The 27,273-nt window shown below is 48.0% G+C and overlaps 8 protein-coding genes across 8 annotated transcripts; 3 read left to right on the plus strand and 5 right to left on the minus strand.

Annotated features, from left to right (window-relative positions):
- Window positions 1-1,100: 1,100 nt before the first annotated feature.
- N7466_000926 (GIY-YIG nuclease family protein) lies at window positions 1,101-2,438 on the minus strand (the record flags this gene model as incomplete). Its single annotated transcript, XM_057160324.1, has 1 exon — window positions 1,101-2,438. The coding sequence occupies one exon, from the start codon at window positions 2,436-2,438 to the stop codon at window positions 1,101-1,103; it is 1,338 nt and encodes a 445-aa protein (XP_057026572.1).
- A 2,486-nt stretch (window positions 2,439-4,924) lies between these two features.
- Window positions 4,925-6,832, plus strand: N7466_000927 (putative flavin-containing amine oxidase; the record flags this gene model as incomplete). Its single annotated transcript, XM_057160325.1, has 2 exons — window positions 4,925-5,680; window positions 5,762-6,832. The coding sequence occupies 2 exons, from the start codon at window positions 4,925-4,927 to the stop codon at window positions 6,830-6,832; spliced, it is 1,827 nt and encodes a 608-aa protein (XP_057026573.1).
- A 1,506-nt stretch (window positions 6,833-8,338) lies between these two features.
- Window positions 8,339-12,981, plus strand: N7466_000928 (putative ABC transporter; the record flags this gene model as incomplete). Its single annotated transcript, XM_057160326.1, has 4 exons — window positions 8,339-8,729; window positions 8,786-10,741; window positions 10,810-12,881; window positions 12,952-12,981. 4 exons carry the CDS (start codon window positions 8,339-8,341, stop codon window positions 12,979-12,981), a joined length of 4,449 nt encoding a protein of 1,482 aa, XP_057026574.1.
- Window positions 12,982-13,940: 959 nt separating this feature from the next.
- Window positions 13,941-16,039, plus strand: N7466_000929 (putative MFS allantoate transporter; the record flags this gene model as incomplete). The annotated part of the gene is made up of 9 exons (XM_057160327.1): window positions 13,941-14,213; window positions 14,303-14,450; window positions 14,510-14,540; window positions 14,608-14,874; window positions 14,935-15,152; window positions 15,208-15,296; window positions 15,353-15,593; window positions 15,654-15,765; window positions 15,838-16,039. The coding sequence occupies 9 exons, from the start codon at window positions 13,941-13,943 to the stop codon at window positions 16,037-16,039; spliced, it is 1,581 nt and encodes a 526-aa protein (XP_057026575.1).
- A 466-nt stretch (window positions 16,040-16,505) lies between these two features.
- N7466_000930 (uncharacterized protein) lies at window positions 16,506-16,915 on the minus strand (the record flags this gene model as incomplete). The annotated part of the gene is made up of 2 exons (XM_057160328.1): window positions 16,506-16,520; window positions 16,643-16,915. The coding sequence occupies 2 exons, from the start codon at window positions 16,913-16,915 to the stop codon at window positions 16,506-16,508; spliced, it is 288 nt and encodes a 95-aa protein (XP_057026576.1).
- Window positions 16,916-17,598: 683 nt separating this feature from the next.
- N7466_000931 (putative clock controled protein (Ccg-8)) lies at window positions 17,599-19,189 on the minus strand (the record flags this gene model as incomplete). The annotated part of the gene is made up of 2 exons (XM_057160329.1): window positions 17,599-18,833; window positions 19,021-19,189. The coding sequence occupies 2 exons, from the start codon at window positions 19,187-19,189 to the stop codon at window positions 17,599-17,601; spliced, it is 1,404 nt and encodes a 467-aa protein (XP_057026577.1).
- Window positions 19,190-20,045: 856 nt separating this feature from the next.
- Window positions 20,046-24,002, minus strand: N7466_000932 (RNA dependent RNA polymerase; the record flags this gene model as incomplete). Its single annotated transcript, XM_057160330.1, has 1 exon — window positions 20,046-24,002. One exon carries the CDS (start codon window positions 24,000-24,002, stop codon window positions 20,046-20,048), a length of 3,957 nt encoding a protein of 1,318 aa, XP_057026578.1.
- A 910-nt stretch (window positions 24,003-24,912) lies between these two features.
- Window positions 24,913-26,792, minus strand: N7466_000933 (putative amino acid permease; the record flags this gene model as incomplete). The annotated part of the gene is made up of 5 exons (XM_057160331.1): window positions 24,913-26,137; window positions 26,192-26,352; window positions 26,408-26,414; window positions 26,476-26,533; window positions 26,588-26,792. The coding sequence occupies 5 exons, from the start codon at window positions 26,790-26,792 to the stop codon at window positions 24,913-24,915; spliced, it is 1,656 nt and encodes a 551-aa protein (XP_057026579.1).
- Between the last annotated feature and the right edge of the window lie 481 nt (window positions 26,793-27,273).

The following is a 27,273-nucleotide window of genomic DNA, read 5'->3' on the forward strand; positions in this document are numbered from 1 at the left end:
CTGGGTAGTCTCATTTCTCTAAGTCCTAAGTCGTAGAGAAAGAGAGTCCACGAGGGTGCTCAGAAAAGTAGCTTAGACGCATGTTGAAATTGCGGGCCTTGGTGGAGCTAAACGAATATGCTTGCTTTTCTCTACCGGGCGCATGCAGTAAGAAGCGAAAAGCTCACATGGCAACCAGCACAGCTCATTCGACCAGCCAGACTAAGAGATCGGAGAAAACACTCCTTTCAGATTGTTTTCGTAAATTGGATCTGCGCATTTCTGCGACTTCCGTGGGGTCAGACGTGGGGTCGGACAAGATCACCGTGTGACTGACCTAACTGAATGACTTCCCCCGATGGATTGTGATTTGGCGGTGTACCACAAGGCACTGTATCTACAGCTGCGCCACGAAAATCGTGCATGTTCTTGCATGCTTCGTAAGTACGGACCGGTTTGTGGAGTCTTTCTCAAACGACGGCGCACTGGGCCAGTTGGGGCCGGTAGTCAAGTGGGTACGTGAGATTAGTTGAGAAGCGCCAAGGGAACCGTTTCAATTGTCGCCCGTTTCTCCTGAGCAATCGAGATTTCAGGATCGAAAACTGTTGGTGGGGCCTTGACGATCTTTGGGCCTTGAAGTTCATTCAGAACTTTGAACAGTCGCTTCCCTGTACAGGCATGATCGGCTTCGCTTGACAAGGGTGAAAATACGTTCTGTACTACCAACCAGCTCGGCTAGCCCCCGTTTCAAATATTTCCCAGCCATCTTATTTATGTGCCTGACCTGTAATTTCTCATGTAGCATGACGTACTTTGTACTGTGTAATGAGTTAAAGAATTTCCAACATTTGAATATGTACGGAGTAGACTTGGCTGATAGGGGCTTGGAGTGTGGTTTATGTGCAAACATTTGGACTACCAGTTTTTAATATTTCTTTTGACGTCTTCATTTCTAAATTGAGTGTCGCCCTTCACATGTGCACCCGATTGGATGAGATCATGGTAAAGTTGAGCGGAGAAAGTAGACCACTGATTTGAGCTACCTAGCTAAAGATTCAGGAGGAGAACAGCTATGTTCATACCCCGTAGTACGTAAGGAGTACTAACCTTGTACATCAATTTCACATTAAAGTACACAGTTTTTCGTGTACTGGTTCTTCCATAGGCTGTGCAGTCCAGTCGGCCAACCCCATCTTCCTCATGGATTCATTCAAGACAGCGTCAGGATCCATTGAACTTCCACGGCTTCTGGTCGCGTAGATGCGAATTTTGGAGCTTGGAACGCGGCTATCATTCAGCAGAGCTCCTCGGCGCGATGATAAACGGCGGCCCTTCTTCGTAGGGGTTTCCTCCGCAGGTGTTCCCGGAGAGTCGCTATCGGATGTATCAATGTCCTTGGCAGGACTATCTTCCACTGCGGTCACTGAGCGTGAACGGCCACTCTTCTTCACAGGAGTAGAATTCTTGAGGATTTCCGGAGATTTCCCTCTGTTTCCTCTTGCTTTCCAGTTCAATTTGCCGACAGTATTAGGACTGATATCATCACATTTAGGGCTCTCTTTCCGATGAGGACTATGTCTTCCTGCCGCGGGATTGAACTTGCCATCTTTATCATATATGGATTTGATTTTATGGGCTCGGTCAATGAAGAATTCATCCCATTCGTCGATGCGATCAAAGAGAGTTTTCTCGTCAACCTCTATCCATTCTTGATGGGACGTAAGGCATACCCAGCACTTTTCATGAAGCTTGAAGTGCTTCTCTTCGAATTGGGCCAAGATAAGCTGTTCCACGCGGTAGGCAAACCTGGTTACCGACCAAACCTTGATTCGTTTGGAATCGGGGTAGCATTTGCTGTGCTGTATGACTCGCTGCTCGTCTGGGTGAGTGCCGGAAACCCCGATCTTAAGTTTCCCTGGTGCCTCCGGTGAGGATATCACATAGACATAATTCTTGTCGGGTTGACTGAGGGCTTTCTCTAGCAGTTTGTCGATTCGCTTATATTTTTCAAGCCGCGTTTCAACACCCTTGCTAGACGCGCAATTCGGTCGGTGGGCTATGAATTCGAGTTTCCTTGGAGGTGGTGGCCATCGGAAGTTCGCCGTCAAAAGTGAAGTAAATTCGGCTACCAGGTATCTGTTTTCGAAATCGCGAACCCATTGATACCTCAGCCCCTCCTTGGCCATTCCAGCATGGTGGTCGCAAAGGCAATAATGGGCCAGTTGAAAAAGAAAGTTATCGAGCGGAGAATTTTTCTTGGACATTATCAAGCATTGGGATATTTTTTCAATCCAATCCTTGACAACCTCCGAATCCCGGCTTTCCACGGTGTTTCGGCAGGGGCTATCATCATTCTCCATGAAAGCACAATGGATTGTTGGGCGGGTAGCGTATACTGCCACTAAAACTTCGTGGAGAGGCCGGAATTTGGACTCCGGGAAGACATCATAAGGATCCATGAGTGAAGGGCCTGGGGGAATATGCAAGATGACAGACAATTGTATGATGAATGAAAAGATGGTAATGAAGCTTCGAGCTTGAGAAAGGGATTCAAGATCCTTTTAATCCCCGAAGGAGCTTTGGGGCACTTTTCCACGCCGGCGAAGACCCCACTGCAAGCATCCTGTCCATTGGAGCGGTCGAAAGGCGCTGTCCAAGGGCTATGATAGTACTAAGATCTCCTGTGGAATAGTTCAACTATTTTGAATCACGCGAAACGGGGGTTTATCTTGCTACACCATAGAGATAAAATGAGTGCTAGTATGGACTCGGGCGATTGCGCGTTTTTGGAGATACTATTGAGCCGGATGATCGTGATTGAACGATTGTGGGTTAGCCGCATGCGTTAGCAGGGATTCTCAGCCGTACCTCTTGCACGGAGTACAGAAATAGCTCTCGGGTGGATCTCAGCCACTGTGAAATAAGGCAGATCAGCCCCGCGAGAGGAGGCCATGGATGTGTATGTACGGAGTACTCCGTGGGCAATCGCCCAAGGTTGAAACAATGTAGAATACTACCCCGGAATGAATCCTGGGAAGAAGCATTGGCTGTAAGCGACGATCCATGTTATTCAGGCATAGATTTGATCGCAACCCCCTTTTGCTTTGCCCTTGGTAATTTCCGACTTTTGTCACGGACACGATATTGATCCCTCCGGCGTTCTTGTGGATCTGGGTTGATCTTGCTTGAGAATTTACACCGCTTCGTCTGACTATCAAGTATGTGAAAGCCAGGTGATTGTGTATTTTTCTTGAATTCGGAAATATGAGCGAAACTTCCACAGAGCAAGACTTATCTGTAGGGACGCCGTAGTATCAGTTCGCCATGGACATCCCAAGGGTGGGTTGCAAACTTGCTACCGAGGAACGTCGGGGAGGAGTGGGGGCCGGAGCTAGTAGGAGTTCCCAGGAGCGGGTTCCCCGGCTCCTTGTTTCGCAACCAGATGGTATGGGTGAGAATCGACGCGAGGCGATTGGGATAGGTAAATAAGCGGGACTAGATCCAAATGGTAGAGCTGTGGTGAGGTTTTAATGAGCAGAAGCGAGAGGCAGATTGCAGATTGCAGACTCTTGTCTAAACAGTGTGAGGAAGTGGTGTGCCAATGCGGGCTCTGAAATGTACTATTAGAGAGTCAAGACAGACGACGCAGATCCGATACTAGACATTGATCATCTGCTGATCATTTCGGGCCCAGTTTCAAAGCCCGGAGTCGGCATTGTTTGAATCATGTCGATCTGCCCTGAACGTGAAGAGTCAAAGACTAAGCTACGCGTTCCCTTATCTCCACGTGTTGTATTTTGATACGCCATGTTATGGTATTTAATTACAGGTTCCTTCTGGCACTAGTATTCATTAATTAAACAAAGTGGGTTTTGTGTACTTGGATTACGATTCTTATTCCAGATGTCTAGGACTCTAGTTCTCTCCAAGTATTGCTGATGTTTATCTTCCGATCGCCTTTAGGCGTCTGAAGCTGAGAAAAAGGTCCCAAAATGAAGAGATAACCTGAGCCAACAAGGTCTGTAAATTTTACTATGTAACAGAATGAAAGACAAAAAAGCAATTTGAATAAGGTAGAAAAGAAGAAGGAAAAGCATAAGGGAAGGAAATAAGGTAGGAGAGTAGGCTACCTCGCCAGCTGGGCTAGGTGTGTGGGCTCTGGGGCGGCGCTACTTTATACAAAAACCCATGGATTGCCTTTTCAAACCCAACTTTGAACCCCGGTGGATAACAATGAGGAAATTCCTCACCTTGCTTCGGCCGGACAGATTTTGAATGATAGATACGAAATCATCAAAGAACATGGATCTAGGCAATCCAAACCATGTTGTGTAGTTAGATTGAATCAAGTCTTGCTTTAGTCCTGCCCGTGGATCTGCCAGTGGCTACTAATAAGTGGCTATAACCGAGAAAATGGTCCTAAAATACCACCTGAGGGAGACCCCCCCAACCAATAAGATTTGTAAAATATCTTTGTCTGTTTATTTAATAGAATAAATTCAGATTGGCTTGAATACATACAGAGAAAAGGGAAAGAGAAACAGAAGATATCAGGCCTTTGATAACGTACTATATCCATATCAATTTCCCCGCGCTCTCCTCCACTCGCCCCCCGCCAATTGGTTGGGTTTCGCTGGGTCCTGCTGTTAGGCCGGATTCGATTACCATCTCAGGATCAAGTGGGCTGCATGAACTGGAGTAATATTGATCGACAATCCTACGAGGTGGAGTTGCATTGGATTTAACGCTCAGTTTCTGCCTGCAATTTCATATAACCTGGCCCTGTCGCTCTTTGCATGTTGGCACTTTACAGTGAACTGCAATTTATGCACGCCACGCAGGCCTCAAGGTTTTTCTCAGCAGCCTTGTCATTCACTTAGCACATCCATTGACCCATGCTTTGAATATTCGGTGCTTCATCTCCTTCCAAGCTTAAGATTTTAAAATGGGGCGCCACCTTGAAATTCTGGATCTACCGAACACGTCCAAAGTTTACTACGCCCCTGCCATTATCACAGCCCCAAACACCCGTCTCGTCCATGTATCTGGCCAAGCCGGGGTCACAAAGTCCGGTCATGTCCCAAACGACTACGTATCCCAGATCCATCTCGCCCTTGTGAATCTACGCCGTGTGATAATTGCATCCGGGGCCCGAGTCACAGATATTGCCAAACTCACGATATATACCGTCAATTACGACCCCAGAGCGTGCAAACATACACGTCCAGTCCAACGTTTTCTGGGAGGCCATAGGCCCGCAGTGACCCTTGTCCCAGTTTCTCAACTGGCAGTCCCTACATGGCTCTTCGAAGTCGAGGCTTTAATTGCCTGCCCTCCGAAACAATCCATCCCACCGACTCTGACAAGCAGACCTTTGGTTAAGATTTATGACGTTGTCATTATCGGTGCTGGTTTAGCTGGTTTGACAGCTGCCCACGAACTCTCTCGTACTGGACTGTCCTGTGTTGTTCTCGAAGCCCGTGATCGCGTGGGGGGCAAAACCTGGAGTCAGCCTACGACTAGCGGCCGTGGTATTCTCGAGCTTGGTGCTGGTTGGATCAACGATGTCAATCAGACACGCATGATCGGGCTTGCGCGACAATTAGGATTAGAGCTTATTGAGCAGAACACAACAGGAAACTGCGCACTACAAGATTTGGACGGTACTATCTCAGCATTTGCATATGGCGAAATCCCAAAGGTAATCCTGAAATTTCATGTACAAGTTCAGAACTTCGGAAACATTTTCAAAATTGGCTGACCTAGGCTTTTGTTTGATTAGTTTGACCCCGCCTCCATTGATGATGTTATTCGAATCCGCGATATGACCGAGACAGACTGCCAAGCTGTAGATATATTTGACCCTCACGACACGCGCCTCGATAGTATGACATTCGAGGCTTATCTCCGGTCCAACAATGCATCCGAGAAAGCTTTCCTGACTGCAACGGTTTGGACGCGGGCGATGCTCGGCATCGACCCCTGCGACATCTCCGCCCTTTTCTTCCTCAACTACTGCAAGTCCGGGGGAGGATTGTTGCAGATGCGATCGGACCGCAAAGGAGGAGGTCAGCATCTGCGAATTCGACAAGGAACGCAATCTTTCTCCAAGAAGCTGGCCGAGGCCCTTGTACCGAACACTATCCAACTCAATACTGCGGTGAAGCAAGTTCGCCAGGAGGGTGATAAGGTGGACATTTTTACTGCAAATGGCACTATATATCGAGGGCATAAGGTCGTGACTACTGTTCCAAGCCCCGTGCTAAAGACAATTTCCTTTGAGCCCGCCCTTCACCCGCGAAAGCTTGCCTGGTCCGAATCTGCCAGCTACGGGTATTACACCAAGGCTATGATGGTATTCAAAACTCCCTTCTGGATAGCCAAGGGCTTCTGTGGTCTAGCACAATCATTTATTGGCCCTGCGGCCGTCGTTCGCGATTCCTGCAGTCTAGTTGACGAAGAATATGTCCTTACATGCTTCATGTGTGGGCCCCAGGCTGAAGAATGGGCTGCTCAGCCACATATAGAGCGGCAGAGTAAACTTTTGGCGCAATTAGGTGCACTTTTCGGGGCCGAGGACACAATCGAGCAGGACTTTGTGGAAATGGTGTTATATGAGTGGAGCAAGGATGAGCCAGCTGGGTATGGTTGCCCATGTGCTCACCTGGCTCCTGGCGTTTTGGACTCGCTCGGACCCAACGCGCTGCGTGAGCCGACCGGCAACTTACATTTTGCTGGGACTGAGACAGCGGGCGAATGGAAGGGCTACATGGAAGGCGCTGTTCGTAGTGGTGAACGGGCTGCCAAGGAGGTTATTGGTGGGTTGAAACTGGGCTTATCTGGACGACTGTAAATATTGAATGGCAGAGATCACAGAATACATAAACGAGTACCTGGCCATTGGAATGACGATCAAAAAAAAAAATTTCTCTCTCTATCTTCATTCTTCAAATGTTCAAATGTTAGCAGGGTCAAGAAGATCGATCAATGGTAAAAACATTGAAAGACAAAACATTTGAAAGAAAAAGAAAACGATAACGGGGCGAGCTGGGAAACCGGCGACCTCAGGCTCTCAGGCTCTCGCACCATGAAGGTGGACCTACTGTTACAACTTACATGCCAATGCCACTATATGTATCAACCCCCGCGGTTAAACTAGTTATTTCCTTAAAATTTTTTTTTGTCCTTGAACGGTACATAATTATGAAATAATCAGTATAGAAACATTAATATGTAAAAAGCCATGTTCCAGCGCTACCTTGGGTTTGCCGCAACTCGGCAATTCCGACTGTTTATTGTTGCCGAAACGCGACCAGTTAAAGCCACGCGACTTCTGCATTGTTGCCCGAGGTTGTGTACTTGCATATTGCCGAACCCGTATATGCATGAATTTCTCCCGCAATATCGGCCTATTCCATAACCACATAAGCACTCAAACAAGACAAGACCATGACAGGCCCAGACTACTGTTGTGGAGAAGGACCCTCGATAAGCTGTCTTTTAGCTTGGAGTCGAGACTTGCTCCACATGAGCCCCACAGACAAAGGTTTCTTAGGGGGGAAAAACATCACAAGCGAAACGGGGCTCTGGGTTGTGCCATTTGACAAGACTAGAATCAAGTTACATGCAAAAAGTATACACTCAAGTGCTCCCTCTCTCTGCCTCTGGTTTACTGCAAATGCCCCAAACCCAATTAGGACCCCGCCCTGACAAATCCAACACGGGCATATATCACCGGAAGTTGCCGCCAATGCCCACATTGCCCACCACCACCTGTCCCCACCTTTGGTACCTCGTGCATTTCCCGGGGTTAGCCTTCGATGCCATCGGAACTCTCTTGTTCTCCGTCATGATGAGTCAAAATTTCCTGCAAGGCAACGTGCCAATTCCGCCCTTTGACTCATCACCGCCATTTCAACATGCGGGTTTTTCGTTATGTATCGGAGATTCAGACAAGGATTTCGGATCATGGACCAATGTGGAGCCGAGTGGACAGTCCAGTGGGCGACGTACCATCCTTAACGGACTTAGGCGTTAGCCTGTTGACTGGATCTTGGCTTTGGCACTAACCTAATTTTCGGCCTGGTTCCTTCGTTTCCATTTCTTTTTCTTTTTTTTTCTCGCATCCTTGTCTTTTCTAATCCTGTTGATGCCCAAGAGTTCACGGCCTTGATCTGCTCCTGCCTGGTAGGAAACCGAGGTGCTTCTAAACTATATCTTCCTACTACCCAGGGGCGGTAGAAAAGACCTGAGCTGTTCGGCTTTGTTGGAGCTTTGTCGGGAAATAAAGCCCAAACGAAACCAACATTTGAAAATCCCTCCTCTCCACCCCAAAAAACACCTTCCCCTAAAAGACAAAATGCAGGCATCATCGGATTTCGACACGACTGAAGAAAAGTTTCTCACGCCAGAAGGAAGCAACCACTCTGATGTGGATTCCCTGAGCTATGAGCAACGTCGCGAGGAAATTCGTATCGCTAACCCGCAAGGTGTAACGTCAGTACAGACTGGAGTTGATGTCGAACAGGCAGAGGAGGATTTCTCGGACTTGAACAGACAATTTTCCAGTATCTCGCATCAAGCTCGTCGACTATCAAAACATGCGTCTCGGGCATCTAAGCCGACGGCCACTGTCGATGAAGAAAAGGCTGGAAGCTCGAATGGCTCTGACGACACCTGGGATTTGGAGACGGCTCTTCGGGGCAATCGTGCTGCTGAGGATGAGGCCGGCATCAAGGATAAGCATATTGGTGCGTTTTTCTCTCCGAAATTGGAGTATTTGCCGTCACTAACATATCTCTGAAAGGCGTTATATGGGACAATCTATCTGTTCGTGGAGTTGGTGGTGTAAAGACCTTTATCAAGACGTTCCCGGATGCAATCATTGATTTCTTTAATGTTCCTCAAACCGTCATGGATATTTTCGGTTGGGGTAAAAAGGGCAAAGAATACAACATTTTGGAGGGGTTTCGCGGGTTGACTCGACCGGGAGAAATGGTCTTGGTCTTGGGAAGACCTGGCTCAGGATGTACAACCTTTCTGAAAGTTATTGCCAACCAACGTGCTGGGTACACCGGTGTCGATGGAGAAGTATTATATGGCCCTTTTGAATCAGACGCATTTTCCAAAAGATTCCGAGGCGAGGCCGTATACAACCAAGAAGATGATATCCACCACCCGACTCTTACTGTCTCTCAGACTCTCGCGTTTGCTCTGGACACCAAAACCCCAGGAAAGCGTCCGTATGGCGTGGGCAAGGCGGAGTTCAAGGAGAAGGTGACCAAGATGCTGCTCCGAATGTTTAATATTGAGCACACAGCCAATACTGTCATCGGCAACCAGTTCATTCGCGGAGTTAGTGGTGGTGAGCGCCGGAGAGTGAGTATTGCAGAGATGATGACCACTAGTGCCACAGTGCTGGCTTGGGATAACAGTACCCGTGGTCTGGACGCGTCGACTGCGCTCGACTTTGCCAAATCCCTCCGAATTTTGACCAACATCTACAAAACCACCACCTTTGTCTCTCTCTACCAGGCCTCTGAGTCCATCTACAACCAGTTTGACAAGGTCCTCGTCATAGATAGTGGACGATCTGTGTTCTTCGGCCCTATTCATGAGGCACGTGCCTATTTTGAAGGCCTTGGTTTCCGCGCGAAGCCCCGACAGACAACACCGGATTATCTCACCGGATGCACAGATCCTTTCGAGAGAGAATTCCAAGATGGAAGAAGCGCCGCAGATGTGCCATCGACACCAGAGGCTCTGGTGGAGTCCTTCAGGCAATCAAGTCATAACAAGCAACTCGATGAAGAAATGCAGTCCTATCGTGCACAGATCCAGCATGACAAGAAAATCTTCGATGACTTCGAACTCGCCAACCAAGAAGCAAAGCGCAAGTACACCCCCAAGTCATCCGTGTACTCGATTCCATTCCATCTTCAAATTTGGGCTTTGATGCAACGTCAGTTCTTGATAAAATGGCAAGATAAGTTTGCTTTGACTGTCTCCTGGGTCACTTCAACCGGTATCGCCATTATCCTCGGTACCGTGTGGCTGAAACAACCGAAAACTAGTGCTGGTGCATTTACTCGAGGTGGTCTTCTGTTCATCAGTATGTTGTTTAATGGATTCCAAGCCTTTGCAGAACTTGCATCTACGATGATGGGCCGTTCAATTGTCAATAAACATCGTTCATTTACATTCTACCGTCCAAGTGCTTTGTTCCTGGCGCAAATATTTGTGGATACTACTTTCGCAGCTTTCAGGATTTTGGTCTTCAGCATCATTGTCTATTTCATGTGTGGTCTAGCCTTGGAAGTTGGTGCATTTTTCACATTTGTCCTGTTCGTGCTGAGCGGATACGTGTGTATGACCGTGTTCTTCAGAACTATCGGTTGTGTTAGCCCGGACTTTGACTATGCGATGAAGTTTGCAGCGGTGATGATTACCCTTCTTGTATTGACATCTGGTTATTTGATTCAATGGTCCAGTGGTCAGGTATGGCTGCGATGGATTTTCTATATCAATCCTTTCGGCCTTGGATTCTCATCGTTGATGATCAATGAGTTCAGCCGCCTGACAATGACATGCGTATCAGAGTCGTTGGTTCCTCATGGTACCGGTTACGATGATATTGCTCATCAAGCTTGCACTCTTGCTGGTGGAGAATCAGGCTCCGACATCATTCCTGGGTCTAATTATCTTGCCAAAACATTCAGCTATGACAAATCTGATTTATGGCGGAACTTCGGCATTATGCTTGGTATGTTAATTCTACAATGCAAACCATTCATATTTGAAGTGATCCTTTTAGACTAACATTAAGTTCAGCACTCATCGTCGGTTTCCTTGCTAGCAACTTGTACTTTGGTGAAGCTGTTCAGTTTGACGCTGGAGGGAAAACAATTACCTTTTACCAAAAAGAGAATAAGGAGCGGAAGGAATTGAACGATGCCTTGGCGCAAAAGAAGGCCAACCGTCAAACCAAAACCGTGGAAACTGAAACTAATGTCCAGATCACCTCGAAATCAGTTTTCACCTGGGAGGATGTCTGCTATGAAGTGCCTGTGCCATCTGGAACTCGTCAACTTCTGAACTCTGTCTACGGATATGTTCAACCAGGTAAACTGACAGCTCTGATGGGCGCATCAGGTGCAGGCAAGACAACGCTATTGGATGTTCTGGCAGCACGGAAGAATATTGGTGTTATTTCAGGAGATATTCTTGTAGACGGCAGGCCCCCTGGTACTGCATTCCAGCGCGGCACATCCTACGCTGAGCAGTTGGACACACATGAAGCAATGCAAACCGTGAGAGAGGCATTGCGCTTCTCAGCCGATCTTCGACAGCCATTTGAAACCCCACAATCAGAAAAGTATGCCTATGTTGAAGAAATCATCGGCTTGCTGGAACTGGAGAACCTGGCAGATGCAATCATTGGGACCCCGGAAACTGGCCTTTCCGTTGAAGAACGAAAGAGGGTAACCATCGGTGTCGAATTGGCAGCAAAGCCCGAGCTTCTTCTCTTCTTGGATGAGCCTACCTCCGGCCTTGATAGTCAATCGGCCTTTAATATCGTTCGATTCCTGAAGAAACTGGCCACGGCTGGACAGGCTATCCTTTGCACTATTCATCAGCCCAACTCAGCATTGTTTGAGAATTTTGATCGACTCTTGCTTCTCCAAAGAGGCGGCGAGTGTGTATACTTTGGTGAAATCGGTTACGACTCTCAAATTCTGCGGGACTATTTCTATAAGAACGGCGCCGACTGCCCTGAGGATGCAAACCCTGCCGAGTGGATGCTAGATGCTATCGGTGCAGGGCAAACACGACGCATTGGCGATCGCGATTGGGGTGACATTTGGCGAACATCATCTGAACTGGTGCAATTGAAGAAAGACATCGTTCAAATCAAAGCGGACCGAGCTCAGTTGAACCAAGATCAAGCAGATGAGGTCGGATTGCTTGTCGAGAAGGAGTATGCATCGCCTATGTGGCATCAGATCAAAGTGGTTGGCCGACGAACCTTCCTTTCTTTCTGGAGATCCCGGAACTATGGCTTTACTAGGCTGTTTACCCATGTTGCTCTGGCTCTAATTACCGGGCTTGGTTTCCGCCAGCTAGACGATTCTCGCTCTTCTCTACAGTACCGTGTCTTCGTTGTCTTTAACGTTACTGTACTTCCAGCCATTATTCTCCAACAAGTCCAGCCGCGTTTTGACATGGCCCGACTGATCTTCTACCGTGAATCCGCCTCCAAAACCTACAGTCAGTTTGCCTTCGCGCTGTCAATGGTCCTTGCCGAGATCCCTTATAGTTTGCTGTGTGCCGTGTGTTTCTTCTTGCCACTCTACTATATCCCTGGGTTCCAATCCGAATCCAGCCGAGCAGGCTACCAATTCCTCATGGTTCTCATCACCGAGTTCTTCGCCGTCACTTTGGGCCAAATGGTTTCAGCCTCGACACCCAATAGCTTTATTGCTTCGCAGCTGAACCCGCCAATTGTCATCATCTTCTCCCTGTTCTGTGGTGTCACTATCCCCAGACCCCAGATGCCGAAGTTCTGGCGTTCTTGGCTCTACCAGCTTGATCCATTCACCAGACTAATCAGTGGCATGGTCGTGACTGAGCTCCATGGACGCAAGGTCGAATGTACGAGTTCTGAGTACAACCAGTTCACTGCTCCAGCCAATCAGACCTGTGGTGAGTATATGGCTTCCTTTTTTGAGAATGGAGGAGCTGGTTACCTGCTAGACAATGCCACGCAGACTTGCGAGTACTGCGCGTATAAAGTTGGAGATCAGTTTTACGAAACATATGAAATGAGCTTCAACAACAGATGGCGGGATCTGGGAATTTTCATTGCATTTGTTGCATCCAACTTGATCATACTTTTCTTGGCAGTAAGTACTTCCCCTCCCCCCTTCCTCCTCCTCCAACCTTGTTATCTTGCTAAATTTATTGAACTTATAGTCTCGATTCCTCAACTTCAACCGGAGGTAGATCAATTCTAAAATGGTCCGCTCACAGCAAGATGTAATAGGTGTTTCTGAAAGAAGCGCGACGAAAATAGTCGTCGAAAGTGGACCTGAAATCTATAAAAGTATATAGTGTGAAAATAATTTGAAGTGAAAATAATACAACTTGTTCTTAAGGCACTCAATCTGACCACTTCTTTTCACCCCAGTGCTCAACAAAGTGGACTTACTCTTCCCCGCATACTAGTATGCTTTAGAACTCCACCCAGGCGCCTGAAACCCCGGATTCCCCGCGTTCCCCACGCCGCTTGCCCGCTATAGGTACTAACTAAGACTTTGTCCATGTCCAAACGTCATCTAGATTATCTCTTGCCCTTTGTTTCGCCAATTTCACCTACTGCTGGCCATTCAAAGCGCCAAGGTAAGCTAGCCCTTGCTGCATCTATCATGCACTGATCTCTCCCTGCGGACAACAGCCCGGAGAATCGGATCAAGTCCGAATTCCAATTCTCGAATCCAAAGTCAAATGATCTGGTCCTATCACGAAAACAAGTGAGAACAACAATGCGTTAAAAATACCTTCAGAGGACTTGGCATCGTCTCTAGAATGGGTTCACCATCGCGGACGAATTCCGAGAAGTCCAGCAGTCAGCCAAGGCTACAAACTCGCATATCTTCACCCCATACATGCTATTCTATGCTTTCGCGCTAGGATGATCCAAAGCAGGGACTTCCCCGCTTCTTCAAACTTTCAAACTTGCGGAGAAATATGACAAAGGCAGATCATACTACATGCTCGCGTAAGAAAAGCACAGTCTGCGAGACATGACCCCCTAGAACAAGCCGAGTTCTTATTAAGAGCCGACATCACCCATGCATAAGTTTGCAGCTCTTCTCTTCTTCTTTATTTGATAAGTACAACAGCCCCCTTGCTTCTTCATCCTTTTCCTGTGGGTATTTCACGTTGAAGTCCATCGTGCGACAATGATGGACGACAGCCCCCAAGAGCCAGTTACTGCTTCGAAAGCAGATACAATGGATGAGCCCACCGTAACGCATGCCGAGTCCAGCGGAAGTCAGATGAAATGGAAATCCGCCAAATCCAAAGACGGCGATACCGCCATGGCACTATTCGATGATCCAGATGAGCTGCACGAGGAAATAGATCCGGCAGAAGCTCGAAGGATCCTGTGGAAGATCGATTTGATGATCTTGCCGTATTTAGCTGTGTGCTATGCCTTCTTTTATATTGACAAGGTCAGTTTCAAGGTTGCATGATATCAACTTTGCTTTCCAGTATTATGCGACCGGGCTATCTCATTTGAATTATGACTTATTTGATACAGACAACATTGAGCTACGCGGCAATTTTCGATATTCAAGAGGACCTCCATCTTCATGGAACCCAGTATAACTGGTTGAGCAGCATCTTCTACTTTGGCTTTCTGGTCTGGGCATTCCCTACCAACTTTCTGATGCAGAAGCTTCCGATTGGTATCTTCTTCAGACTGCCCTTTTAGAAAGTTGCAATTTTCTCTAAGTAATCTTTTTAGGAAAATACCTCGGCGTGAACATTTTCATGTGGTAAGTGGAATATGAATATGTTCATTACAAGCCAGGTTCAATTCAAGCTGACTATCAATCCTAATAGGGGAGTCTTTCTCATGGCACAGGCAGCATGCAACAGCTTCGAAACTCTTGCGGCCCTCCGAGCCCTCGGCGGAGCTGCAGAGGCTTGCTCGGATCCAGCATTTATGCTCATCACGAGTATGTGGTATACACGTCGCGAACAACCCGTCCGTATTGGACTATGGTATACGGCGAACGGAATTGGTATCGCGCTGGGTGGGTTGTTAGGTTATGGCATTGGCCATATTCGAGGTGCCTTGCCGTCTTGGAAATACGAGTTCCTTATAATGTCTGTCAATTTTAGCGCTTCAAAATTGGAGAAAAACATATGCTGATTCTATTCTATCAGCGGTGCATTATGCGCTACTTGGGGCATCGTAATGTTCATCTTCCTTCCGGATTCACCTGTCAGTGCTCGTGGTCTTAGCAAACGAGAACGGCGAATTGCGGTTGAGCGCATTCGAGAGAACCAAACTGGCGTGGAAAATAAGCATTTGAAGCCCTATCAGATCCTCGAAGCTTTCATGGATTATAAGCTCTACATGTTCTTCATCTTGGGTGTTGTTTGTATGTCTGTGAGAAGCACTTTGGTTGTTGAAATGGTCATTGACAACTATACTAGGCAATGTCCCCAATGGTGGTATCTCCAATTTTGGTACAATCATTATCAAAGGCTTTGGCTATTCTACTTTGATTACAACTATCCTGCAGGTATTTGAATTTTCTTGATCTGGTATATTTGTTTGGAGCTGATATAGATTCTCTAGATCCCATATGGCATTTTCATCGCCCTTTCCATCTTGACATGCGTATTCCTTAACGATCGTTTTGAGAATCGACGCTGCGTATTTGTTCTTATATTCTTAATTCCAAATCTGGCCGGCGCCTTCGGTTTGTGTTTCGTACCAACGGATCATCACGTCGGCCGACTCATCTGTTACTATCTTACTGGGCCATACAATGCTGCCTTCGTGCTTATTTTGAGTATGCAAATCGCGAATACAGCGGGTATGTTTGCAGCCTTTGATTGTTTTCAAGAAACCTCAGACTACATGGCCCAACTAACAGCTGAAATTTGGCGATCAGGTCACACAAAGAAAGTCGTCACCAACGCGGTCCTTTTCCTTGGATACTGCACCGGAAACATCGCAGGCCCGTTCTTCTATAAAACCGATCAATCGTAAGTTTATACGTTACACAACATGTTTATCAATGCTATTCCGAGTGTGAAATGACATTGACCGAGTTCTAGGCCCACATACAAACTGGGCATCTGGTCTATGATTGTTTCTCATCTGATTGAAGCCTGTCTCATTACTACCCTCGGCCTTCTTCTTCGGTGGGAAAATAAGAAACGCGACCGTATTCAGTCTGAAATGGAGGGAGGGCTTGATGGCAGAGACTTGGACTCTACTGCATTTTTGGATTTGACAGATCGAGAAAACTTGAAGTGAGTTTGGTTTATCATCCTTTTGATCCGCTCCCATTATAAAATCAGAGATACATGTATGTATGCTCAAGGGTGCCATGCGCTGAATTTGCTGACAATCAATGTGATTCATACATAGCTTCCGATACATCTATTGAGCGGTAATATTTACTTTCAAATTCAACAGCCTTGAAATGGGTTTCCAGTAACTAGCAAGACGTCGGAGATCAGGTATCTAGTGGTCTACATGTCGGTTGCTCCTCTATGCACATAGAAAATCTGGTTGTTGGGAACATTAGACAGGCTAGCAACTAAAAATACACCAATCAGGCCAAAAACGTGACAACTTCTTTCACCATGCCATCAAGGTCAAACTTATCGGGGAATAGTAACATATTGTAACCGTATTTCCCATGAGCAGGTGTTCTGCGTCGTCAAAGTGTACACCGACATGACCTTCGATCGGGGGGTTCGTGAGAGATACCGACTTGTCACTCTTTAGAAACCTGTCTGCCATGGGGGGAAAAACTTCTTCTTTGTGGTTTTTGAGCGCACGATCGATTGTCACCTGGTCCACTATATGCTGTATGAATCCTTGCTTTGCTAGAAGTTCTAGCAGTTGACTCACACGTTGTAGTTGGACTGCTTGCCAGGTGATAGTGGCTATCACCTGGTCCTTAAAATCTGGAGGCCCACGCCCTTCGAGAGCTATCTGACAGGCAGATGCAAGGCCAGAGTAATCAATTCTAGCCTTCAGCTGGCCGAGGCCTTTCAGATAACTCTCTGTGATGATTGCTTTCATATCGGTGCTCTCATCTGTCGGGCTGCCCACAGCTAGACTCTGGACTGGTTCTCTGTCTGGGTTTCTCTTTTCAGAGTTCCCTGACCGTAGACAAGACATTTTGTTGTAAACGAGTGTTTTTGTGTTCTGAATGTTCAACGAGCAATAACGACTAATTGTGTTTGATGACATCGATATGACTAGCATACTGCGATTCTTGGGTTTGACCTTCCTGCTGGTAAACATTGCCGGATTGTGAATCTGATAGTGGTATGGATCGAAAACAGTCAGAATTAAACTCTTCTCAGTCTATCTTGTGTTTTGCTGGAACAGAAGTGAGAGTATCCAGCTGGGCAACTGAAGACATGCTGAGGTTAGATGACTAAATATGAGCATTGAAAGCAAGAGAAACGGGCCAGCTGGCCACTCGAATTCAATGTTGTCTGGAAGTTGAAGTTGGCAGGTGGAAATTCAAAGTAATCAATTGACAGTAATAGAAATATTAGATATATTCATCTAGTTGAAAACTAGTAGGATATAAAAAAAGCAACAATAAATTATTTTTCATGAAAAGGACGAATCAAAGTGAATCCAGCCCAGGCGAAAAAGCGCCAAAAATCCAATTGAGTGCAAATATTTCCCGGTTGCACAACTATAAAAAGAGTGCATAATAACAGTTATTGGATATCAATCATAAAGTACCGTCAAGACACATAAAAAATGGGCAAAAAAAATGAAAAAGGAAAGGAGAAAATATAGAGAGAGTGTGGATATAAGGAAAGGGCGGTCCACCAGGGTATCAATCAGACTTTCGTAGTTCCAGCCATCTGCACGTCCTCCTGAGGAGCAGGCTCAGGCTCCAGAGCCAAAGGCTGCTTAACATCCATTCCGTACGGTTGAGCGTCCGGAGTCGCAGAAGGATTCTGTTTTTCCGCATCCTGTGCGGATTTGTTGTCGGGGCGCTTGCGCCCAAGCCGTTCGCACCAGTGCTCAGCACTGACAAGGGTGTCGTTGACTACCCCGCTAACCTGGCCAAGAATATCCAAACTTTCGTTGGCCAGAACGAGGATTCGGTGCGCACCAACGGTCGCATCTGAAGAGGCCTCTACGGAACCAGGTGGTGGTTGCGATGTGCTGGCCATCTGGAATCGGTGGGGCAAAGAGGTCAGGTGTCGTCGTACTAAGTGGCGGGCATTCTCTGGCAGCGCACCGCCGGCATATTTGGATACGACGTCGACAACCTGCTTCAGCGTTGATAGCACGTCGGCTTTGACGGCCTGGATGCGCTGTGTCAAGAGCGACGCACTTTCTCCGCCTTCCAGGTCGCTTTGCTGCGACTGGCTTTTCTTTTGGTTGTCCCATTCCGTCAGCGCATTCTGAAGCGCCACGATGGCCTTGCCGAGTCGGCCGTTTGCCCAGCGTAACCAGGTCAAACAATAGGTCAGGCTTCGGAGTGACTCTTCGCTCATGGCCACACCTAGACCCGATGTTGAAATCACCAGTCGACTCTGCCAAGTCGGGGTCTGTCGTCCGGGCTTCTCTTCGTAGCGCGGCGACCGCATTTCGTCGTACGGAGGAAGCGTCTCGGCCATGGATAGATCAGAAGAGCTTCGTGTCCGTGGCTGGTTCTGGTTCTGGCTCTGGACCATCGCTTCATCTGGACCCTTCTCCACATCCATATCCGACGGGGTTTCACCGTTCACTTTCCGGCGCTTGCTAGTATGGTTTGAGTCCTGTGAGGATTCTCGGCGCTGCAGCGCCCAGCGCAGACCACTTTCAACTCCAGTCTTGCGACCGACCGTGCCCACCGTGTTCGCGACCGGTGAGCCGATATTACGCTCGATAAACTCGGCGCTGGACTTGAAACGTGCAGAGTAGGACTTGGAGGTTGCGTATGCGGATACGGACCCGTTAATAGCGGAGGAAATTAAAGGATGTGAGGATGTGAGCAGCGAGAGAAGCGGCTCTGCTGTTTGTGTAGAGTTCGGCGTTGTCCCCGGGATTGTTTGCCTTGATGTTCGTGGTGATTGTCCGTATTCTATGGGACAAATGATTAGCCGGATATGTTATATTCCATTTTTTTTTTTTTCGCTGCCGTAGAAAGAGGAGCACTGCAACGCTCGAGATGGTAGAAATGCAGTATTTCATCCCAGTTGATATAGAAGGTGCTAACAAATGGCGGCCGAAGGAGTGTAGGGCAGGGCCGAGTTCGGAGTTGAACGTACCGGTACGAAGGCCTTCAAGAGCTTGCGCAGCCTCGAGGTCGTCCATAGATAGGACACTGGCAGCTCGACGAGTTCGATCGTCTGGATGAGAGTCGAGATCCATCACGGCATTTGGAGGTTTTCTGGGTTGAGCATAGAGAGTGGCAAGAGTCGCGTTCGGCGCATCCATATTGTAAGGATCTTCACGTGAAAGCAGTTGACTAAGTGTGACAGGCCAATGTACCAAGTACCTTTTCACATGAACATTTTCCCAACAAAAAATCCTTCCCTATCTTCCCTCGCCAAATTGAAAAATTGAAAAAAATCGCAAAATTTATAAAAAGAAAAACTATAATTCTAAAAGTGCCGAGTTCCTGTGAGAGTTTTGAATCTGTAGGAAAATACTATGAAATCTATTCGAATCCCAACCGGAGAACTCTGTCCCGTTGACACATGTGACTCGACCTGTGTAAGAGTAGGAAAACACTTGAATCTCTTAAAACATAGACAAAATACTGTACGGAATACTATACGGTCGGTTAGGATCAACCTGCAAAACAAGACCCATATACGAATTAGGAAGGTTGAAATGAAATCGGCACTTGAGTCGGCCTTCGCCAGAGAAGTTCAGTTCCAGCATGTGAAGCGCGGGGTCCAAGCTATGTCCTTTTGGGGTCTAGTTGCGAGTTTGTTCCACCATTAAGCCAAAGACTGATTCGAGGTACCTTGCTATACGCTGAGTTGATCACTCAACTGCCATCACCCTTGATTGGTCAAGTCAGGATCAGATCGTCCATATTATTGATTATTATTGATCATGGGAAAAATTGAGAGAAAATTCAAGAATGAGACCGTTTTCCAGATATGGTCAGTACAGTGCATATGCAGTTTGATACCGTGCTTCAAACCGCATATGCACTGTACTGATCATATCTAAAAAATAGTCTCATTATGTATTCGTAAATTCGGCGGAAAACATTTCACAGCTATGTGCACATATGGACAGGCACGTAATATCCGTACGGAGGGTGCATCACGCTCATCCTTCATTGGATGGTCGATCCATCCTCCAGTCCATCAAGGTACCCCACATCATCCTTGCCAACCAACAGTAAGGCCTCAATAGCATCTTCTCCTTCATATTCGTCGCCGTCGCCGTCGCCGAGGCCGAAGCCGAAGCTATCGCTCCCCACGTTGCTAGCTGGTAGCTCACTGGCCGTCAGACTAGTAACCATTTTCTGGTTCAGTTTGTAGCACGAGTACATGACGTTACTCATGCGACGCGAGGGCGAAGTCTCCGTCTTCAGATCACACAACACATCCCCGAACGCAAACCACGTGAAAAGATGGTGCCCGAATCTCTCGTAACAGCAAGACGCGAGAATACGCTGCCACTCCCGGGGACTGTTTTGCCATGTATGCACAAGCGGGTGATTGGACGTGGCAGACGGCTGGAGACTGCTAACCAAATCCACGGCCTGTTGGGCGCGGAACGAATATTTTTCGTTCTCGGCTTTCAGTGTCATCCAAGTATTCCTCTTTTCCTCGATTCCGGCCGGGATCTCTCGAAGGATTTGTTGTAGTTCGCTGTCGAGCTGACTTCCTGCGCGCAGTTGAGTCTCACGCCATGGGCGGATGAGGTCCGGGTCGATCTGTCGGAATCCTTGTTCCATGGGGAATTTGGCTTCCATGTCCGTCAAAATCTGCTTGCTTAGTCGTTCGGCAACGTAGAATTTGAGGTAGTCCACAATGTTGCTTCGCTTTGGCTTGCGGTCCCCCTCTTTCTCGCGGTATGCGGGCCACAGGCGTGGTCGGGGGCTGACTTTTTTACGGTAGTTCTTCCAGGCATCTTCTGATAAGAGTACGCCGCCCTTTCGTCCATCGACAAGGTGGCTCAGAAGGCAGGCAAGTTCTTTCGCCCGCGAACTATCGATGGATTCATCGTAGGCGATTTTCTCATGCTCGATGGTACATCGACCTAGAAGCGACGTATGTAGATTGAACTCGAAGGCGCTCTGAAGGAAATCCTCGGTAGAATTCATCTGTGACATGGATTTATTATGCTTTGTCAAGCCAAAATGTTCGGCGGCGAGGTCCAAGTCTGCTGGTAAGTTCGAGTTCTGGAAATTGTCGACGAGATTTGGGTCCCAGCAAATCCAGGGAGTATCTCCGTCGTAATCACCGCCAGATAGCATATGGGCAAGGGGTATCTTGCCCTTGCGCGAGAAAACAATTACATCCTGGAAATGGCTCAGCTCGTGCTTATACACGGCTTTGCACCGTTGAATATCAGATGGAACGTGGGCGGGTAAACGGCCGACCAAAACATCCATATCCATCAGATGGGTCCGTTGAAACGTCCCCTCTGGGTCTCGCCAATTAGTCGAGAAGGCGAAATGCACCTCGCCGGGCTCAAGGACGTCCAGTGGGTCCGCAATACAGTATGCATAGGTCGAAAGCGGCACCTCGATATGCAGACGCTCGACCTGCGCCTCCAAGCAATGCTTGAAGAGCTTATGAATAGCTTTTCGAAGCGGAAAAAAGCTTTGGGGACAAAATCCAGCCTCTGAAAGACGAATGATATGCTCCGCATCATCGAAAATCCAGCTGTCCAGTTGCCGGAAGCTTTTCGCTCCATCACCGGTCGGCTTCATCTTCTGTACGAACCCGCGACAGAGAATACTGCTATCGGACTGTAAGACCTCTTCAAGTTCATTGGCCATACCCTCAAGTCCCTTTCGCGTCAGTTCGGCAACATACTCTTTCACCTGCCCGCCGTGCTCCAGAATTGACAGCAGCTGGAGATTCAAAGCAACGGGGTGCAAAGACTTGGACCAATTAACGACTTCGAAAGTCAACTTCTCTTCGTCAAATAGGCCTTCCCAATATTGTGGGTGCGGGTGAATTTTCAATTGGGAGTCCGAGATCTCAATCCAAATACCATCCATACCATTCTCGGAGAAACTGGGGTGTTGCGATTTCGGGTGCTGCTGATCTACCATCCAGAGGCCCTTTGCGCCGGCAATTCGACCCTGGAAGGCACTTGGCGTATACCCCGATATGCCAAGTACCTTGCAGATTCGAACTGCCAGTGGTCTGGACATGAGTGCACAGCCATCGTTCATCACTTGATCCCATTTAGGATCATCTTTCATATGAAGCACCTGGGTCGGTTTCAAAGAAACCGAAACAAATGTCTTCGAAAGCCCAAGAGAAAGCCGCTGGAAGAGCTTGAGATTTTTCTGGTCTGCGTTGTGCTCTTGCGGCATATGCCATTCCAAAAGGTCATCCACCGACATTGGGGTATGTTCATCGCTGGATTGTTGAGGTGGCGCAAATTTGATAGAGGAAGTAAAAGCCGAATGTCGAAAGAAATCGACACCGTCGACAGCGAAAAACTCAACGCGAAATCTAGGTTCAGACTTCTTCTTACTCTTACTCTTGACTTCTTCAATAAGGTATGCTCGCCAGACTCGGCCAAGACATCGGTGCTCTGTGCGTGTGAGCCATTCGCCCATACTTTCGCGGAGAAGTGAAGGTTGAGAGGGCGATCCGATATCGCGCGGCGGACGAGATGGTGCAGGGATAGTCAAAGACATGAATCTATCTGACCCGAACCGGCGGTGGAACCGGCATGTTCTCTCCGCTTTAAGAGGGTTGAGTTTCAAATCGAATATCCCCTCCTCGATCCCGACCCAATTCATTTCACCCGTTATCGCGATCACTTCCGAGTGCCTCTCGGTTTTGAAGTCCCCGACAGCCGCTTCCCAAGCTCGGGCCGACGGTCTCTCGGGGATGGGTTTTCCTTGCCGGTATCTATGCTGCTCAAAAAATGAGTACAGTTCAGCAAGGCTTTTGAACGGAACCTTCTCCAGGTTGAACATGTGCCTGAGCGGAACGCCCCATGCGCGTCCAACACGCTCCAGCTCGTATCGATATCGCAGTGGAATGGTCTCTGGGAGATTCTGTTTCACCGAGAAAGGTCCTAGTCGTCGGAGTTTGTCAACAATCATGTCACGCGCACCCAGTGTGGGGTTGATATCGTCATGGCTATGCTCGAGAAGAAAGCTCTCCACCACAGAGTCAGCATATGTCGTCGACTGAGTAGCTATCCCATCGGCCGGATCGGTGAGTTCAGTATCAAAAGACCTTCCAATACGTGACGAAAAGACAGAATTCCCAGCAACAGTGGAGAAACTCGTCATGACTGTATCGTTTCCTGTGCTGTCAAATGATCGGGGCTGTTTCTGTCCGAGCTGCAGCTTCTCAAAGAAGGTCATTCCCTTGCTGGGATCACGATGCTCATATCTATAGTCATCCCTGCAATTGGAATGATGACCACCATTCTGACCCAGCGGGAGCAGAGTCTGAGCCTGGGCCAGCGCAGCGTCCAACCGCCTAAGGTCAACACCCGGCGGCGGCGGCATAGCCACCTCCGCATCGACCTTAGTCGGCGATGTGGGCGCGGTATGAAAATCATCATCGTCGTTATCAGACGAAATTCTCCGTCTCTTGGGCGACTCAGCTCTCTGCTTCTCCGCCTCAATGCCGATTTCCCTGTCTCTTGTGCCCCGGTTTGCCTTGAAACTGACACCCCCGCCATCCAGCAGGTAGTTTTGATCGCGTATTAACTCCATCAAATAATTTCTTCTCGCTTCCTTCTCCGCATCTCCGAGGACCTGCGGCTCCTCGCTCCGCTTGCGTCCCCGGGTTCCATTGGATGGCCCGGGTTGAAAGGCGGTTGGGAAAGCTGATGATCGCCCGGCAATCCAGTCCTCGAAGTCGTTTATGACGCTATTAACTCTTTCCGCGTCGCGGACGAATAGTTTACGGAGAGCCTTAAGGCTGAGCCATGGGAGGCTTTTGCGTTCCGCTTTTTGCCACGCGCGGGGAGACCAATCAATGCCCGGATCGGGGATTTCCACTCCAAAGGATGCATTTAGGCTCTTGACGAGCTGCGAAAATGCATCACTGTTTTTTTGTGGGGTGGTAAAATCTACCATGTCGGCGAGATCGACTGGTCTTGTGTGTTCATGTGGATTGGATGGCGTTTTCGTTTTGATTTGGTGATTTGGTGATTTGGTGATTTGGTGATTTGGTGATTTGGCGATATTGGGTGCAATGGGGCGGGGGAATGGGCGTAAAGTGCTTTTTCATTGTTATAATTTGTTGAGAACTGTTTTTCTTATCTACTTTACACTCACCTGAACTCTGTTCAAAAAGATCAATTGATAGCGATGATGTCGCTCTGTTTTTGATATTTTGGACCAAGTGCCTGATTGTTTTGACCCCGCTTGGGGGCGGCTGCACTGGAATATTTGGACAGAGATACATATACACCAGGAAATGTTGCGACAGATATGAGGAGCTTTATGCAATAAGCCTACAAGGCAGGGGTGCACGCATGCCCAGTCCAGATATTAACCTGGAGAGTTGAAAACAACTCTAACAGAAATGTCTGGGAAGCTACTCCGTATTAAACCCCCCGAATTGACTCCTATTTCTCGAATCGATGCTGGTCGAAGCCAAAAAGTAGACTGGGATGTGACAAGAGGGGGCAAAAAGCAAACATTCAAGCTATCACCACTGCCAATCGTGCAGGATGGCAGAGCGGGACAAAGGAAAACAAAATGATGGCTTGCGACGCGCTGATCGTGATTGATCCCGCCCCACTTCGTTGGCGCCTAGGAATCTAGCATCTTTTCCCTCCACTGAGATGGATACGCAACGTGGCAAGCACACCATGCATGCACTGTCACTTGTGCCAACTGCCCCGAAGACGACAGGTCCACTATAAAGATTTTTTGATTTTAAGTCAAGACAGGCAGAGAATTACGGTAATGCGGGAAGCCATGCGGAGAAAACGAGGGTTCAAGAATATTTCCAAGACAATCTCTATAGCAACCGGTCGGATCAATTGTCTAACTTCCCTGTCCACATATCTGCATTTTTTGAATTAACACGCTTGGTGCGCATTACCAGTTTGTATCCCAGGATCAAGATCAGATAGATAGGGAGGCCAACATACGAAGCCACGGCGGATTGATAGTGAAACTTCAGCTTACCGTTCCTGTCGAACGAGAAAGCGCCGAGGACCATGGTTGTGGAGATGAATAGGCAGAGGACAAGACCTAGCCAGGTACCTGCGAGACCGAAACGAGCACGGAAAGTAAGAGCATCATCGGGGATACCTTGGGCTTTGCGTGCCCGCACAAATGCGATGTGAGTTATAAGGATCGAAACCCAGACCAAAAGACCGAGCATTGTTACCATATCAACCAAATAGCCAAATATAAGTCGGGAATCTTTGGCGACGTTGGCATAGGCCAAGGTTGCAACGCATGCTGATACACCCAGGGCGTAAACAGGAACACCTCGACGGTTTTTGCGGAGAAGAAAACCGGGCGCACGATTTCTGAGCGACAGATCGCACATCGCCTTGGTAGCCAGGTATAGATCGTAATTGGCGATTGATAGAACAAACAAAAGGATACAACCGTTCAACATGTCTGGCAACACTGCGATTCCAGATAGATAAATGGCTGCGACAAATGGAGAAGCAGCACCCCCCTTGGAAGAGCCACTAGCGAAGGCCAGCTTGGCCGAGTCTCGAGGAACAAGCATACCCAACAGAGTGATCCCCAAGAGATGAAACACCAGAACTCGGTAGAAGGTATGTTTTATGGCGCGGGATATGGCTTTTCGTATATTAGGAGCCCGCACCATGATGCCCGATCGTTCACTGCCTATGAAGGCAAACGTCGCCGAAGACATGGTCGCACAAGTTTCCAAAAATTTTGCCAACAGCCCGGGATTCACTCTAGCCCCGAAAGTATTAAGCACCCCGGGTGTCTTCCAGTAGCGAAAACCTCGAACATCATGATCTGGTCCTCCTCCCAGAGCAATCACAAGTGACAGTATCATCAAAGCGGACATGATGAGTAGCTTGAAGGACGAAACGTAGAATTCCACTCGGCTTGGTAGTCCATGGTGAATGAAATTGATGAGGACGATCACGAAGAGCAAGACAGAAATCCACACGCCAGGATTGACCCATTCAGCATCAACCCAATATGAAATAATCAAAGCCGCGGCGGTCAACTGATTTGGGGTGACGATGGCATATTTCAGCCAGTATCTGTATATCAAGTAAGACACAAAGCCAGACCCATGGGATGCTGGTGCAACTCACATCCACCCCACACTGAAACCAAGGGCTGGGTCAACAAACCGCACGGCGTGATCTGCAACTGTGTATGGTTTCGGCAACCAAGCAGCGACTTCACCCAGAGCCAATAAAACCAAGTATACTGAAAAGCCGACAAAGGTATAGGATATCATCATGGCAGCCGGCTGTGGAGATTAATCCGTCAGTTCCCATATGTGCTGGACATTGTATATTACTTACACCGCTCCTATGAGTCCAGTTAGTCAAGTTCACCATTGATGGTGACAATTTTAAGTTGACAAACTTACATTGTGAGAGCCCTTGATGTCCCAATCATCAATCCGGTCCCGATAGCCGACCCCACTGCTGTAAAAATAAATCAGTATGGCCGTGTCACGGAAAAGGGGATTGCCAGCAAACCGATTACGGCGACTTGTCGAGGTGTCAATGACTGGTAGATATCGACAAACCCCAGCGCGAGGTCGTCTGCATGAGGCCCGTGTATGAATCCATGTGGGTGCTCTGGAGCAGTCGTTGCGGATGCAATCGAAGGGGCAGGTGCACTCTGCGCGGATCCATAGGTTGAAGATCGATTTCTCCGGCGTGGGTGGTCGGGCAGATCCATCCCAGCTGTTCGGGCGTTTTATAGAAGACATACGATTTCTGGAAGTGTGTGCAGGGAGAAGTTCCAAAGCACTGCCATAAACCTTGTGCCGGACAGGACCAGCTGTGGAAGGACCAAGATGAGTAAAAGTGGAAGGAACGATGGAATCAGCAATCACCACGGGTATGATGTATGAATTTCTATATGCAACGAGGACCGTCTCCGTAGAGCACGGTCAAACTCAAAAAGTATGAAAAAAGGCGGAAATAAAGCAGAACATCTTAGGTTGTATGCCAGCAACTCTCTATGGTCACGGCAAGCCCATCAATGATGGCTCAAGAGGCCCCGCGTCTATATCCCCCCAGTAAAGCCGTAAACATCATAAAACGCCTAATGTGATCAAGACGCCCCAAACGAACCAAGGCCCCAATCTATGGGGTAGAGGGGAGATATCGTGAATTGGTTTCAGAAACGCAAAGAATCGGAATAAGTGCGAGTGCGG

This window comes from Penicillium verhagenii (assembly GCF_028828195.1).
Source record: "Penicillium verhagenii strain IBT 33310 chromosome Unknown utg000002l_segment0_segment0, whole genome shotgun sequence".
NCBI classification, from domain to species: domain Eukaryota; kingdom Fungi; phylum Ascomycota; class Eurotiomycetes; order Eurotiales; family Aspergillaceae; genus Penicillium; species Penicillium verhagenii.